This window comes from Protomyctophum parallelum, assembly GCF_964188405.1.
Source record: "Protomyctophum parallelum genome assembly, chromosome: 14".
In the NCBI taxonomy this organism is placed as follows: domain Eukaryota; kingdom Metazoa; phylum Chordata; class Actinopteri; order Myctophiformes; family Myctophidae; genus Protomyctophum; species Protomyctophum parallelum.
The window spans coordinates 37,183,926-37,199,309 of record NC_139709.1 but is presented as its reverse complement, the minus strand read 5'-3'; the positions used below and the strand labels follow the sequence as shown (position 1 = coordinate 37,199,309).

Below are 15,384 nucleotides of genomic sequence, written 5' to 3'. Positions count from 1 at the left end.
GACTGTAATAACTATGGACGAAGGGAACCCCATTGGTTTTCTACAGACCCGTTTTGAAGACCCCCGAAAAGCAACCGGAAACGAATGCCATTGGCTGGAGGGCAGCGAGGGTGTGGGTCATAACTCGGTAGAACCAGTGGACGCTCTCCTAGAAGCATACCCTACTTTATCATTAATTAATTAATTCAACGCATATCAGGATAATTATGAAAATGTTTCATAAATACCAGAATCCAGACCCACAGGAACGCACCCAGGGTGCCGGCCCGGTTCGGGCGAGCCGCCCTGCGTCCGAAACGGTAGAGAAATGACAGTTAGTCATTTCTCAACATCATTAGTCCCTCTACTGTACCCTGTACTGTCACCGTACTGTACTGGCACACCCAAAATCATCATATATACGGTTAGTATGTGCGTGTGTGTTTGTGTGTGTGTGTTAGGTTGCGCACAGGTGGTGAAAAACAACCATGCTGTTTTCTTGCTGAGACCCAGCCACCCAGGCAGGCACCCAGCCAGCCACACACACAGCTCCGTAAGGGAGTGGTTGCACCACTCAGAAAAACATGATTCTTGCCACCTGGTTGGGATCATTTAGTTAAATGTTATGTAAAGTGTCCCATTAATTTTATACCATTTGGAGTCCTTGCAGCCTCTCACCCTCAAGCACTTACCGGCTGACGTCACTTAAGTCAGTGAGGGTGCAGGGCGGACATTGGAATTGGGCCACTAGTGTCTCATTATTGGGCTGTGGACAGTTCAGGACCACTGACATCATCAATGGGGATTTCCAAGCTAATAGAAACGACAGCTTTTCCCTTCCTGCGAAGTTAGCATGCTGGAATAGAAGCCATTATTCTTGCATGATTAGAACATAGAAAAAAGTATGACATCTTGTTTAAAAGGACCAAACATTCCTGCCGTTGAAGTCACTGGTGGTAGGTAGGTTTCTGAACTGTCCACAGCCCTCTGAGACACAGTGTGAGTAGAAGTAGACAGAAACAGTGCCATGTGATTTATAATGAGCATTAGTGAGGACCAATTTACATGAAGATATGGTTGAAAGTGCTCCTTAAAAAGTATGTTTTTATGTGTATTATCTCAGTGTACTTGTTTACAAACTTAACATGGTCTACAAAATGTCAAACAAATGTCAGACATTTCGTAACATTTTACAACATGAAAAGCTCTGATCAAAATGACACATTGGAGGTTTGGGTGGTGGGATGTTTTTGTGTTTTATTTTTTTGGTTCATTTAAAAAACGGATTCTATTTCCTCCTGTTTGTCTCTTTTAAAGACTGTTTTTTACTATGATATGCTGTTACATAATAATAACAATAATACATGTATCTTCATACTTTGACTGTTGTGTGTCATTTGGTATAAGACTTGATGTTAATTGTAAAGTGAGATACATTCTCAAGTCTCAACACATTGCAATGCCACTTTTTCCCAGTTTTGTTGCTGGTGGTCCGGGACATAGGCGGTCCTCAGAGTTAGTACAGCCACATTTTATTTTATTTACATTAACCACTTTGCATCCCTATTCTGGTGGGAACATTTACAAAAAAATAGGAACTCATTTACATGCTCACAATGTGTCGCAGTGCATTGTAGATCTGCTATTTTTGACGAAGAGGTTTTATGGTGTAGAGGTGGGAAAGAGAAAACCAAGTACAAAGGCAAAGATCTAAGCATTGAAGGTTTAAGTGGTTAAATGTCTGGAAATTCACATTAACATGAATCCAACATATTAGAAAAGATAATGGTAAACAAACAAAAAGCATGAATTTACTGATGATGGTACTGTCAAACAATTGTTTGACAGACTTAAGTCTAAGAAGCTATCTAGGAAATTATGAAGAAATGTTAATCTGCAACACAATGTTATACGGTACGGTATGTATGAAATTGCTGCATCTCTCTCAGGTAGTTGTCCTTGGCCTGAACATTGTTGAAGACCCCTAGACCTGTTTTACAATTAGTAAAGGTACAATGTGTGCCTCTGAGATGTAGTGGTTGAGTGTAGAATTGTACTTGAGTAAATATACTTTCCACCACGGCATGTATGGATGTTAAAGAAAGGACCACTTTTCAACATTCAACCTACCTTCATATAATTGGTCGCCACCATTTTTTTCCTACTCTGTCTGTGTCTCATGGGAGGGGTGTGGACTGTGGGTAGTTTAGAAACCCGTCCACCAGTGGCATCATCGATGGGGAATCCAAGCTAAATGAAACTTCTGGCTTTCTATTCCTGAAAAGTTGCAATACAATAATGGAAGCATACAGTACGTTCTTACGAAAATACAAATTTAAATATATATTCTTTTAAATCTTGTTTTTAAAAAAATCAGCCTAACGATGATGTCACTGGTGGACAGCTTGCTGAACTGCCCACAGCCCTCCTTTGAGACACAGACTGAGTAGACAAAAATGGTGGTATTTTATCATGAACATTAGTGAGGACTGAGGAGCAATTATATGAAGATCGGTTGAAAAGTGGTCTCTTAAAGGAGTTACTGCGACATACATATTACAGAAGCGGCATTACAAAATGTATTAAACAGTCCATCTAATGTACTAAATGTAGTACTACATTACTAATGTACAGTTTTGAGCTTGTAGATCCACTATTTTTGAAAAGTTTTAAGGAGTTGCCTACTTTTACTTTTACTTTTTACTTTTTAATGCAGGCTTTTTACTTGTAACACGTACAGAGTATTTTTCTAGTGTGTTTTTTTACAACTTTTTCTACTTTTACTTTATTATTAGTAGTAGTAAAGTAAAATCTGGATTACTTTGGGTGGACCGAACACTATCCCTCCCAGTAGATGGCGCCAACGCAACGACTATATGGAAGCCAAGTCTGCCAAAGAACAGAAAGAACCAGAAAGAACCCCGGAACTGCCGGAAGTATTCCATTTGTTTACTGTATTCTCATGACCGCAGACTGACAGGTAAGTTCAGCTGTTCACTGTTCGTCAAATGTTGTGATTACTGATTTATACCTAGAATGAACGAATTCAACCACCCATTCATTCATAATTATTATTTTTCAATATTCCCCCTTTCATTCAAAACGACAACGGTGCTCAAATAGCATTAAAGAGCAGGGAAATGGCAATAAATTGTTATTTTTGCTTGTATATCATGAACCATAAATCCTAAAGGTTCAATAAAGTACCTAATAAATGATACTTTATAGATCCATTAGAGAGGTTTAAACCAAACTATAAAACCAGTAGAGCTTGAGGTGATAAATAGTACATCAAACCTGGAATGGTAATGAGTGCTATAGGCCTACATACAATTCAACAATTCATTACAGAAAATGTATACATGTATGTATGTATGTATGATACCCCCTGTATCACATGACCACAAGACATTTGTGTCATGTGACCATTATATGTTGAAGCCCCTCCCATTTCCTACCTGCCATGGAGGAGAGGACCTTATTGTGCTGTGGTAAGCATGCTTTTTTCACAAAAATATGTTTTTTGCATGTAAAAGTAAATTTTCTTGTCGTCAACATAATCAGCTGTTGTGTCAAAGCAAATTAATTCAGGTAGAAAAACTTAAATCATACACGTTGATGAACTACCATCATATACATCCATGAGATTGCTGCTAGCTGAAGATTAGCCTGAATTGCTAAAAGAGGTCCTGTTTACCAAAATGTGGGTGTGGGGTAAAGTGAGACAAATGCTCTGGGGTAAAGCGAGACACTGTCTCACATTACCCCACCATGAGGCACAAGTTAAGTTCAGTCTTAAACATATTTTAATCTAATATTACATTGCATATGTTTTATTTTCTATGTCATAAACATTGTAGAAAATGCCAAGATACACCAGAAAGACAACCTGGGGTGGAACCGCCCTTGTAGAGATGGAGAAGGCAGCCGCTGAGAGCAAGGCAGAAAAGAAGATAATACACCAGAAATATATGCACAATTGCACAAATTATCAGAAGAATCCTGGGAAACACGAAAGCATGGGAGAGACCCACATTTGCTATAAAGGAAAACGATGTGGCACATGTTCTGAAATGTGATGTGGCGAAGAAGCTGCCACAACCTAAACAGCGTGGAGGAACCACACAGAGAGAGCAAATCCTCACCTTTAGAAACCAGTGACTTCCAGGAAAGTCTGGATGGCAACCGAGGAAGGTCAGTGACGCTGGAGAGACAGCTGACCTCCAGGAAAGACTGGCGGGGTAACAGGGGCCAGCAGCCCCTGTCGCAGCACTCGCAAGAGGGCACCAAGCAAGCTACAGAACGTACAAATAAGCAATACCCCCAGAGTCTTCCGAGAGGAGGGGAGGAAGGGAGACTCGATAGAACAGATTCAACGACAACAACAATGCCAGTGACACCGACTCAGAGAAGGCTTCTTTGACTCAAATACACCAGAGTAAGGCTAAGTGTGGACAAGGATGGACACATGCACACCGCACATACGAACAGTCTGGTGAGATGTAGGAGAACCCTAGGCATGAGGCAAACCATAGTCCTAGAGACCTCAGTGCCTGCAGTCCCCCAAGAACACACAAGGCCGAGGGAGCCTCCTGTTGGTTCAGGCATGACAGCAAGGACAGTGGGCAGATCTTCGGGGGGTTCCCTGGGCGAGCTGGTCGCTGGGGTGTGGTCAGCACTGGTTTGCTGCACCTGGCCAGCAGGTCACTGCGTTCCCTGTTGGCCGGGTGTGGCCAATGCTATAGCTGGTTTCACCTCGGTGATGGCTGTGCCCGGGGCGCCCCTCCACAGATTTGTCTATAGCTGTGGGCATGGAGGAGAGGGGCAGTGACTTGGCCAAATCACTGCTGACCCGCCAACTGGAGAGTGTAGTTGTTGAGGGTTAAAACACTCTAAGACGTTTGGAGACCACCTGATAACCTCTCTTCCAGGCCAAGGCTTCATCCATTTATGATGATTTATGATTATAATCACATCGTTGATGTATTTACAAACTGTAACCTTCAGGGCTGGAATGTAGAGTAGGCCTAGTTGTAGCTGTAGCTGTTCTAGCTGGTTCTGATGGTGCTGAGCCCCTACTAGCCTGCTCTAAGGGTCAAGTGTTCCGAACCCAATTGCTGTCTACTATGCTAAAGTGACACAGATACATTCCCGGTCTTAATGGGTTAAATGGGGGGAAACTTCGACCGAGAGAAACGTTTCTCTTTTAGCAAGTGTTGCTTTTTGTAGAGATGTGAATTCTGTGCGTGTGTGTTGTGTTCTAATCATTTGAATGTTAATTAAAACATTTTGAAATACAGAATGTTGTCTTTGATTCTGTTCAGACTTACTTTAAAGTGTTTAGAAAGAAAATGTGGTTAATGACCAATTCCCATGATTCTGTTACTAGTCTGAAATTAGTTTTGGAATGTGTGGTTGTCAAGCTAGCTGTCAGTGTTCTAACTGTTAAAACAAGTGTTTTTATGGTAGTTTTAAAGTGAAAAGAATAAGTGGTTCACTTTACCCCATTGATTTTGCTGGTCTGTCTCACTTTACCCCAGCCCTGGGGTAAAGTGAGACACCTGACCACTTTTTTTTAAAACAATCATATGTTCACTGCCCTTTGTCTTAGATTCATTCTAATCATTTCCATTTTTAGGAAACATCCCAAATGAATGGGAAATATGTAAATTTGACTGATATATCATTTTAGCTCGCCTACAGGGGAGCAAATGTAAAAAGTGTCTCACATTACCCCCGTCTCCCCTACAGTTTTTTTGATGTTTTTCAAAAGTAAAAAGTCAATCTTTCAAGTTTCAAATGTAGCAGATTTACAAGCTCACCGGGTAGCAAAGCAACATCAGCTATTTTTGAATAGTCAAAGTATAATTTTTTGTTTAATGTAGGCAGGCTATATGTTTAGTCTGAGGACCCCATCGAAAACGAGATGAGGCATCTCAAGGGGCTTATTTTTCAAAGAAATCAATTGTAATCTACATTTATTTAGTCAATAAAATGCTAACTAAGCTTTAAGTACCATAGCTAGCCACATTTATTTCAATCAACATGTAGCAACAAACTTTGCTCATTTTCAAATTTGATGTACATTTTGACAACTTTTGAAATGTCTAGACTAAAAGCACTAAAGGTCTCACATTTCACCTCTAAATGACACACGAATGGTTTTAGATTAATCCGCCCCTTGTGACGTCATGTTGGTCAATACACCATCATCTATCATCATACTGTACCACACTTGCAAGTTCCCAGAATTGCACATTCATGGTGTGCATATCCGAATGCACCCTCTATGTCACTATGTAATGATGGCAACATTGCCACATAATGACATCAATATATAACTAGAAAAAGTGCCCTTCTGGGCACAGGTCTCCACCAGGATAGGAATGTAGGACATTGCAGCTTGCCTTCATCTGGTGGTTGGATAAAAGGGCAACAAAAGTAAACTAGGGAGTTGGCATACAAAGTTATCCACAGATCCGTGCAGTTAGAGGTAAAACACTTTTCGGCCAGTTATAGCGCCACCTTGAGGCTGAGTTGAAATTGTTCATGTGGCATTTCTTCCTCGGCCTAGTGGGAATGTGCGTGCACAATTTCACGGAAATCACGCGATGTGTTCATGATTTGCAGCATTTTGTTTGAAACTGAGCACTCCTGTGAACTTTGGAAGCCAATCTTAACCAATCAGGATGGAGTCTGAGAAATCTGAAAGACCCGTTTCGTTGAATGGCTCTAGAGAGACTGTGTACCAATTTGCGCGATGTTTGGACAAAATCTGTAGGTGTACTGTGCAAAAACTTGTTTTGCACAAAGCGGCCTCCTGGTGGCGCTATAACAGGCCGTTCTGGAAAGTTTGGGGCAGAGGTTCATCGTTGGCATCCAGGGAGTGTGTGTGCAAGATTTGGCATCGACCGGGTTAACGGTGGCCGAGATTAGCTGCTCACGGACACACGGACGGACACACACACGGACGGACGGACGGAGTGCAAAACATACTCTCCCCCCATGCCTTCGGCCTGGTGGAGACAATGATGACATCATCACATAATGATCACAACGTCATTGTGGGCTTGTTTAAATTACCATGCCCTTAAAACTTGAGCAAATTACTTTGAGATGTTGCTGTTGAGGAGCTATTCGGGTCCATGTGTGTGTAGTTCCTACCTGCATGTCTAATATCGGTGTGCGTGTGTGCCGTGTGTGTGCTGTATAGGTCCAGGATGGTGTTGAAGTACCTCCTCTCCGCCTTCCTCAACCAAGCTCAGGTGGTGGAGAAGTTGGCCGAGTCGCGGCCTGTGCGGCGCGCAGCGCAGCTGACCGCCTGGGCCTTGATGAAGGCGCAGCTGGCCGCCAAGGATGCGGCGTCCAAGGCGGCCAAGTCCAACACGGTCAGGCAGATCCGGGCCGAGACCTCCCAGCTGCCCAGAGACCTGGGCGAGGCTGGCCGCAAGGCCGTGCGGCTGAGAGACAGTGTCCTGAAAGACGTTAAGGACGGAATCAACGACGCCTCGAGACAAATCAAACAGAACAATAAAAAATAAACTGGGCGCGATGTGGCCACCATTTTTATTTATTTATGTCCAAAAAAAACGTTAGGATATGGAGATAAGAGATTTCTGCCCAACAGCAGTGTTGGGCAGAAATCTCTTATCTCCATATCCTAAATTCTAATGGTTTTGGTAAATTAACACCCTACTTGGTCATACTAACCGCTGGTCATACTAACCGCTAGTATGACCAAGTAACTAGTACACTAGTAACTAGTGTACACAAAGGCATCAAAAATAGCAGACCAACTAGCTCTTTGAGCTTGTAGAACTGCTTTTTCTATTTTTGAGGGGCACTAACTAGCCCCTCCTATATACAGCTTTTGTCCACACGTCTCATATTTGCCATTGACAATGAAAGGAGAAATTAGGTCAAATGTCCACCAAATATGATGTAACTTTGTGGCCATTAACAATGAAGGGAAAATGTATGTCATATGTAGACAAGCAAATCGGCTAACCAATCACATACATTCAGTTGTTCATGAGATTATGTATGATGATGTATAATGATAAGAGCGCCCCTCACTTCACACAGGTGTGATTTTTTTAATTTGATTGAATCCTAAAAAAAATGGATCGGCTGACACATGACGACGATACATGACACATGCCTAAAAAACAGCACCCCACGTGAGGGTGCTGTTTTTTTAGGTCCATAGACATGGCTGCCCTTTGACGTAATTGTCGTAGATGTTGGAGTGGCCCCTAAAAGAGTAACCGTTTTGGAGATACAGGTATGAGGTTTCCACCCAACAGAGATTTATACCTTCTCACGAGAAGGTTTAAATAGTTTATGCTACGGGTTGAATTCAAAGTGCTCTAGTGATGTTTTTTGGCGGAAATGAAATGTTTTGTTTCATTGAAAAGGTTAAAGGTATATTCAGTGATTTCACTCAAAAAACCTTAGGTTAACTGGGGACAGGGAGGAACTCCTTATATGGCCAGCACACTATAGTAGGGAGGATTATCACAACAAAACAAAAACATAAGTGATATTTGAATTAAGTGAAATCACTGAATATACCTTTAAAGCTCAAACTCTGTGTTGTCATAGTGATCATTGCTATTTTACGTCATATTGATCATTGCTTATTTATGTCATATTACAGTACGTAAATAAGGTTTAACTGAAGTGATATGATAAAATTCCAAATATTAGCAAAGTATTCTGCTGAACCCCCTGGACTTGCACCCACTTGAGAAACCCTGGCATACAAAGTGTTTTCAACATCGTGAGGACCCCAGAATAAGTAGTTTAACTGATAAAGTATCAGGTTGCAAAATTAACAAAGTGGCTGTTCTACTGTCCGTTTCGATACTGTTCTATTAAGCTATTTCTCATGAACAAATTGACATTCAAACGATTACATTTGAATAGAAAAGTAAGAAGTATGTCAACATATATTATATCATATCTCGTTTCCCTAGAGCACAATTTGAAAATAAATGATCTGTGAAATTGAAGATTTTAACTTTTAATACGTGACTCCAGACAAGGGACTGGCATTAGCATCAGTGTAACTGATTTGTTTCATGCTGTCTGATAGATTGACTAATGGCACAAAGTCGTCGCTAGAGGGTGCAAGAGATCTTTACACTGAAATTATACCCAGTTGCTCAGTTTGAACCTCTGGTTACTTTGTTTGAACCTCTGGTTTGAACATGTTGGCCTACTTTCAATGGGTTCACTGTGTCTTTAACTGTGGTGCACTGGTGACGTTAAGGTCTCCATTCTATTATTCTATTTTCGTTTTTACACATTTGGATTAAAGTCTTATGGGAAAAACAGCATGGGAGCAAGTCATCCTAGAGACGATAAGACAAATCCATGGAGTGGTGCCCTGTAGGCCAGGTGTAGGCAATCAACACTGAGGTCAGTGAGGTGTAAGCTGCACTTAATGGTACACGTACACATGCCTGCACCCAGGCAGGGCACCCCTCCTAGGATTACTCTAATGGCCCTATACTAAAACACTGGAGCCAACAATAAAATATGCAAATCTAGTCATTCATGGATGCAGTGTAATGTGAATACAGTTTGACAAAGGATGTCTGGTCAAAAGCACACGTTAATCCCCTTTAGGCCTACTGCTGAGTAGGCTACTGCATGACCATGTGCATTGGTCTCAAAGTGGGGTCCATCAAAAGTAGTTAAAGGGATAGTTCACCCACACAAAATGATGAATACTCACCCCATATAGGGAACCACTCCACTGAGTAATCGATGTAGAAAAAAGGCATTTATTTGGGGGATGAACGGAGCAGTGGTTTTCAACCTTTTTCACAGCAAGGCCCATTATTTATTCAGCATTTGAGCCACGGACCATGCCATTTGATGAGATTTAGCTTCTCAGACCCAAAACTAAAGAATTTTGTTATCGTTGGATAAAAATGTCCAATTCCATATTGGAACCCCCTCAAGGACCACTGGTTGAAAACCACTGCCTTATAGCATCACAACCATCATTTTAACCACTTTATCCATTTATAAGTTGGCTATTCAAACATAGCAGATGTAAAAGCTCACGGCGTGTCACTTTGTGCCGTGCTGCGAGCTTGTACATCTGCTATTTTGGAAAATAGCAGATGTACTGTATTTAGTTTAAATAAAACTTCTCTTCAAAACAAAACATTTCAAATGGTTTTCTGTGTCCAAATACAATTTGGGGATGTGTGCATTGTGGGTGGCTGTGGCTCAGGAGGTAGAGCAGATCGTCCAATGATCTGTGGGTCGGCGGTTCGAATCCCGGCTCCTCCTGTCCACATGTCGAAGTGTCCTTGGGCAAGACACTGAACCCTACATTGCCTCCAATGAGTTGGTCAGTGCGAGCTTGTCACCATTGGTGTGGGAACTGGGAAGTGAGGACGCTGGCGTCGACTGTTCGCCGCTTCACCTCCCAATGTGTGCTTTGAGCACTGGGAAAAGCGCTATAAAAATGCAATTCATTATTGTGCAACATGAGTCAACTGTCTGTCTGTCTGGCCTTGAACACAGACATCTTATCAATACTTCAGAGAATATGATGATAACACGATGGAACACGACACTTTTTACGTCTGATCTAAGGGACCAAGGGCACAACACACAAATCAATTTAATCGATTATAAAAGCATAGGCCTACAGAATAAAGAATACAAAGAACTATGAAATTATAGCATAATCTATAGCTGGTACAGTGCGTGAGGTTGGAAGGTGGTACATGATATTAGACATGCATGACATTAAGGTACAAAGACAGTAGCAAATGTGTCCAGTTCAACCACAGTCCACAAAGGGCTGTAACTGTCACAGGTACAATGATGCTATCCAGTGGTGGAAAAAGTACTCAAATGTTTTACTTAAAGGACAACTTTAGTTTTTTTCAACCAAGGTTCATGTTTTAGGTTGTCATTAGAGAAAGTAAAATATGAGTGTTCATATTTTTTTCATTTGCTGCTTTCTTTCGTTTTAGGGATTGTAGCTGTTTTTGACAGGGGGCGGGGGCATTCGCGCATGGGGCTAAATATGTATTTTTTGACAACATTTTATAGCGATTTTTTTGAATTAATTATTTACTATAGTCCTACTAGACCCCAAGAAATTACATCTGGCCACAAAAGATAACAGGATCTGACATATTGAACCTATGACACACAGTGTGGCTTCCCCCCAGTAGGCTACCTTCACACACACACACACACACACACACACACACACACACACACACACACACACACACACACACACACACACACACACACACACACACACACAAAGCAGAGCTAGGAAACCATGCAAGACACCATCCGATTTCCTGCATGCTCATCAGGAGCAGTTAGGGCTGGGGTTCAGTGCCTTGCCTTACACTGACTAAACCCATGGCAGGGAAGCCTGCAGGGATCGAACCGGAAACCTTACGTTTACACATCGATAGCGGCACCTCCTGAGCGGTGGCCAGTAGGCCTACCACAATTTATTATAAGGAGTGTGTGTGTGCTGTCAGCTGTGTGGTAGCCAGGCTGTATACAGACAGTGCTTGATGTGAGCACTGGAAGGAGCCAGACACACATTTCTAACCTGCTGGAAGTTAGTTTACTGAAAGACTCCTTTGTGTGAATGAATGGATCCACAAGGTCTGAACCACGGGGTGGGGGGAGGGGGGATCCCAGATGACAGTAAAGTGTCAATTTAACATGTTTTTAATACCTAAAAAATAAATTAAATTAATAAAAGACCATTACTGAGTCAAAAGTAATCAACAAACTATAGGCCTAAGTCAGACATGGTCAAAGATTGGCCATCTACATAAGAAAGAGGCAAATATTGTGAAAATAGCTGATCTAAAAGCTTGTAGATCAGCTATTTTCCACATGGAACAAGGTCTGTAATGCCTCAACTCCTATACATTCCAAGTGCTTGTCATAGGTCGCGGCCTGACAAGGTTGAGAATCACTTTCCTACACCATAACATGCATAGATGGTAGATAGATAGATAGATAGATAGATAGATAGATAGATAGATAGATAGATAGATAGATAGATAGATAGATAGATAGATAGATAGAGGCAGACAGACAGACAGACAGACAGACAGACAGACAGACAGACAGACAGACAGACAGACAGACAGACAGACAGACAGACAGACAGATAAATTGTCCTCCATTTTCAATTAATGAAAAACATATTTCAAGTCATACTGTACATATATACACATCTGTGGAAAATAGGAAAAACGTCACTGAAAAAATAGTTTCTGACGAAAGCTAGATATAAACTATTATAATTATTATAACAACTGTCAACTACACAGTAAAGTATTTTTGTATATATTAATAATAATAAGAAACATTCTTATATGATGATTTACTTGTAAAAATATTCCACCAATGCGCGTCCCCGCGTGTCTTCAGCAGGATGAGGAGGGAGGGGGGCGTCGGGGGCGCGCCTGGCTGGTAGTGTGTGCGTGTACGCGTGTGTGTGGGTGTGTGCGTGTGTGCGTCTGTGTCTGTGTGTGTGTGTCCTGACTCCTCACTCACTCAGTGAAACTGAACTGAAACGGGGACGCGGCGTCCGTGGGGCAGGCAGCGTGGGAAACAACCCGAATGAACAATTAAGGAACATTCTTTAATTAAATTAATTAACAATAACCTAAACAACAATGAAGCGACGGTTGGAACCGAAGGAACTGAAAACCCCCCACGAAAGGATTTTAAATTAAACAAACCCAGGAAAAGAAAGAAGGAAAGAAACCTAACACAACCTACCTTATTTATACCTAAACCTCTACAACGAAGAACTGCGGACATACCCGGCGAAATAACTTCATAATAACATTAACAACACCATTATTATAATAATACTACGGACACGGGGTCCGGTGTGCTGGTTGTGGTGTTTTAAGGTTCTTCTAGTATTCACTCTCAAAGGACGCGTTAGCCGACAAAGTGCCGAAAGAACAGCAGATACCAGCGAAACAACTCCACAATAACATTAACAACTCACATTTACAACGCCAGAGAGACGTTGAACCTTGTTTTAAAGTACTACTTCTGCTTCCAGGGTCTAATAATACTAGTTTAGTGTTCTGTCTCTACAGTACACACAGGAGGCGTTAGCCACAAGTAGCAAGTAGCCCCCCCAACAACAAGAACCTACAACCAAGAACACTGGACTTCATCGAAAGCAGGTCTAAGCCGACAGAACCAGGTGCTGGGGGCCGTCTGGTGTCACCGTGGACCACCAGGCCCGTCCCAGCCTGCACTAGAGCCGGCCTGGGCCGGTGGCTCCTCCACGGCCAGCAGAACAACCACCACCAGGCTGCAGCAGCCAGCGGCGGCATGGAGACGGAGTGCGTGGCCGGGAACGGTGACTCTTTCCCCGGGGGGACCAGGGACTCTCTCCCCGGGAGCATCAGCTCCATGGTGGACAGGCTGCTGGAGGAGTCGGTGTGTCAGCAGCAAGGCTGGATACGAGTGCACGGTAGGAAATTAAAATACGTTTCTGTGTTGTAAAGAATGATTTAAAATACGTCTATAAAATAACTGCTTTCTGTAATATAAATCAACACTTTTAGAAAGAATAAATTAAAACAGTGGTTCTCAAAGTGGGACCCGACCGTCCGCCCGGGCACCCCACTGTACCCCAGTCAGTGGTCCTTGAGGGACCCCCCCCCCCCCCCCCCCCCCAGCAACATTAGTTAATATAGCATTAATAAAGTTCGATCACTTAAAATCTTATACTTAGGATATTTTAAAGTCTACACAACACTTCATAAATTATGCATAACGTGTCATGTATAACTATCGATTTTGTACAACTATTGATTAGGCATGAATTATGTATGAAGGATTATGTGTAACTATTGATTGTGTTGATCATGTATTTAAGATTTGCTCATGTAAAATGATGAACCCTTTATACATGGTCAACACTAAGGCCAGACACCTATAGTCGCAACACAACCGTTGCATGCTACTTGCCTGCATGCAACCCTTATCCCAATGGCAGTTGCATTGGTGCTGTCTGGACATTTGTACATACAAGCAAGCACTTGTGACAGGCAGGCAGGGTCATTTCAGAATATAGACAATAGCAGATTAACTTGTGTGGAACTTGAGCTTTTTATTTGTGTGTGGTCTAGCCATGGTTCATGACTATAATCATCATGGCAGTCATGTTCCAGGGCTATGTGTGGTCAAGAGGGGAGTTCACACACGCACACACACACACACACACACACACACACACACACACACACACACACACACACACACACACACACACACACACGCATGTTTCTCTCCATTAGCTCACAGGCGGTGTGCAATCGACTCACCATCATTTACTGTAACCTGTTGTTGTTTACTGTAATATGAAACCCCAGCGGAGCTGGTGGGACCACGTTGTGACGGTGGTGGTGTGTTATTCTAGTGTACTGACGATGATAAACTTTGCGTTTATGCCATAAATTACCCATTATACTTAAATGTTAATAAAAATGTGGCCTATTATCATTATGATAGGCACATGGATTAAAGTTTGCCACTCGCCAGTCATTTGGATTCTTCTATGGAAGCATTTATTATTTTAAGATTAGTAGCATTTGAAGTGGTCAAACAAACTAGCAATATGTTCAGAAGCATCTTCTATGCAATCTCAATAGTCTTGAATTATTGGATATTTCACATACTGTAAAAGCAAAGGTTAAATAAATCCTCAATCTGGGATTTCTTCACCTGGTTAGCAGTATGTAGAACAGCAGGAACAATATTACTAAAACATTGTTTAGGAAACGGCGCTAGTGTGGAGGGAGGCTCCTTTCACACTGTTTCACAGATCTCATATTAGGACTTGGTCATACAAGAGATAAAATAAAAGAGATTTTATTTTGCTCTAATCCACCCCCCAAAAAGGAGTATTAACATTCAAGTGCCTGGGACTATAATAACTACACAAGAGCAGTTTTTTGGACATTCCGCCCCCGACACTGGCGGCATATTAAGTGTTTTCCTCGCAGCAAACGGGAGGTGTGTGTGTGTGTGTGTGTTGTATGCTGTCAGTTGTGTATATTGTCCTGAGCTCTCTCATCAGCTGCGCCCATCAAAGCATGAAGAAAGAACGAACCTCGCAGTCAGCAGACTGTCGTAACGCAGTTACAACACGTGTTATAACACATTTAGGTGGCCTTGGGTCTGAAGAGAAGGTCTTGTTGTCCGAGACTTTGAAGGATGGCATTGTCCATCTGTTAAACAACAGGACAGCTGTCTGTCTATCTGTCCACCTCTTGTTTCAATCTCTCTCCTTCATAGCGCTGCAACAAATTGTCTCGCAGGTGTAGAACTTCGCCCTCGCTGTACCCCTCCTTGCCACTT

The 15,384-nt window shown here is 42.1% G+C and overlaps 2 protein-coding genes across 5 annotated transcripts in view; both read left to right on the top strand.

Annotated features, from left to right (window-relative positions):
* The first annotated feature begins 2,908 nt into the window (after positions 1-2,908).
* On the top strand, positions 2,909-7,561 carry LOC310871460 (protein NCBP2AS2-like). The gene is made up of 2 exons (XM_083782993.1): positions 2,909-2,959; positions 7,193-7,561. Exon 2 carries the CDS (start codon positions 7,200-7,202, stop codon positions 7,518-7,520), a length of 321 nt encoding a protein of 106 aa, XP_083639119.1. The 5' UTR covers positions 2,909-2,959; positions 7,193-7,199; the 3' UTR covers positions 7,521-7,561.
* Positions 7,562-12,564: 5,003 nt separating this feature from the next.
* rasal2 (RAS protein activator like 2) overlaps positions 12,565-15,384 on the top strand; it is a 103,937-nt gene continuing 101,117 nt past the window's right edge. For all 4 annotated transcript variants that reach the window (XM_083782908.1, XM_083782906.1, XM_083782907.1 and 1 more), the window contains exon 1: positions 12,565-13,492. In XM_083782908.1, coding sequence (XP_083639034.1) covers positions 13,351-13,492 — 142 coding nt within the window. In that variant the 5' untranslated portion in view covers positions 12,565-13,350. The remainder of the gene's footprint in view (positions 13,493-15,384) is intronic.

Excerpts from the sequence above, each read along its gene's own strand:
- LOC310871460 (XM_083782993.1), top strand. The coding sequence starts at position 7,200 with ATGGTGTTGAAGTACCTCCTCTCCGCCTTCCTCAACCAAGCTCAGGTG.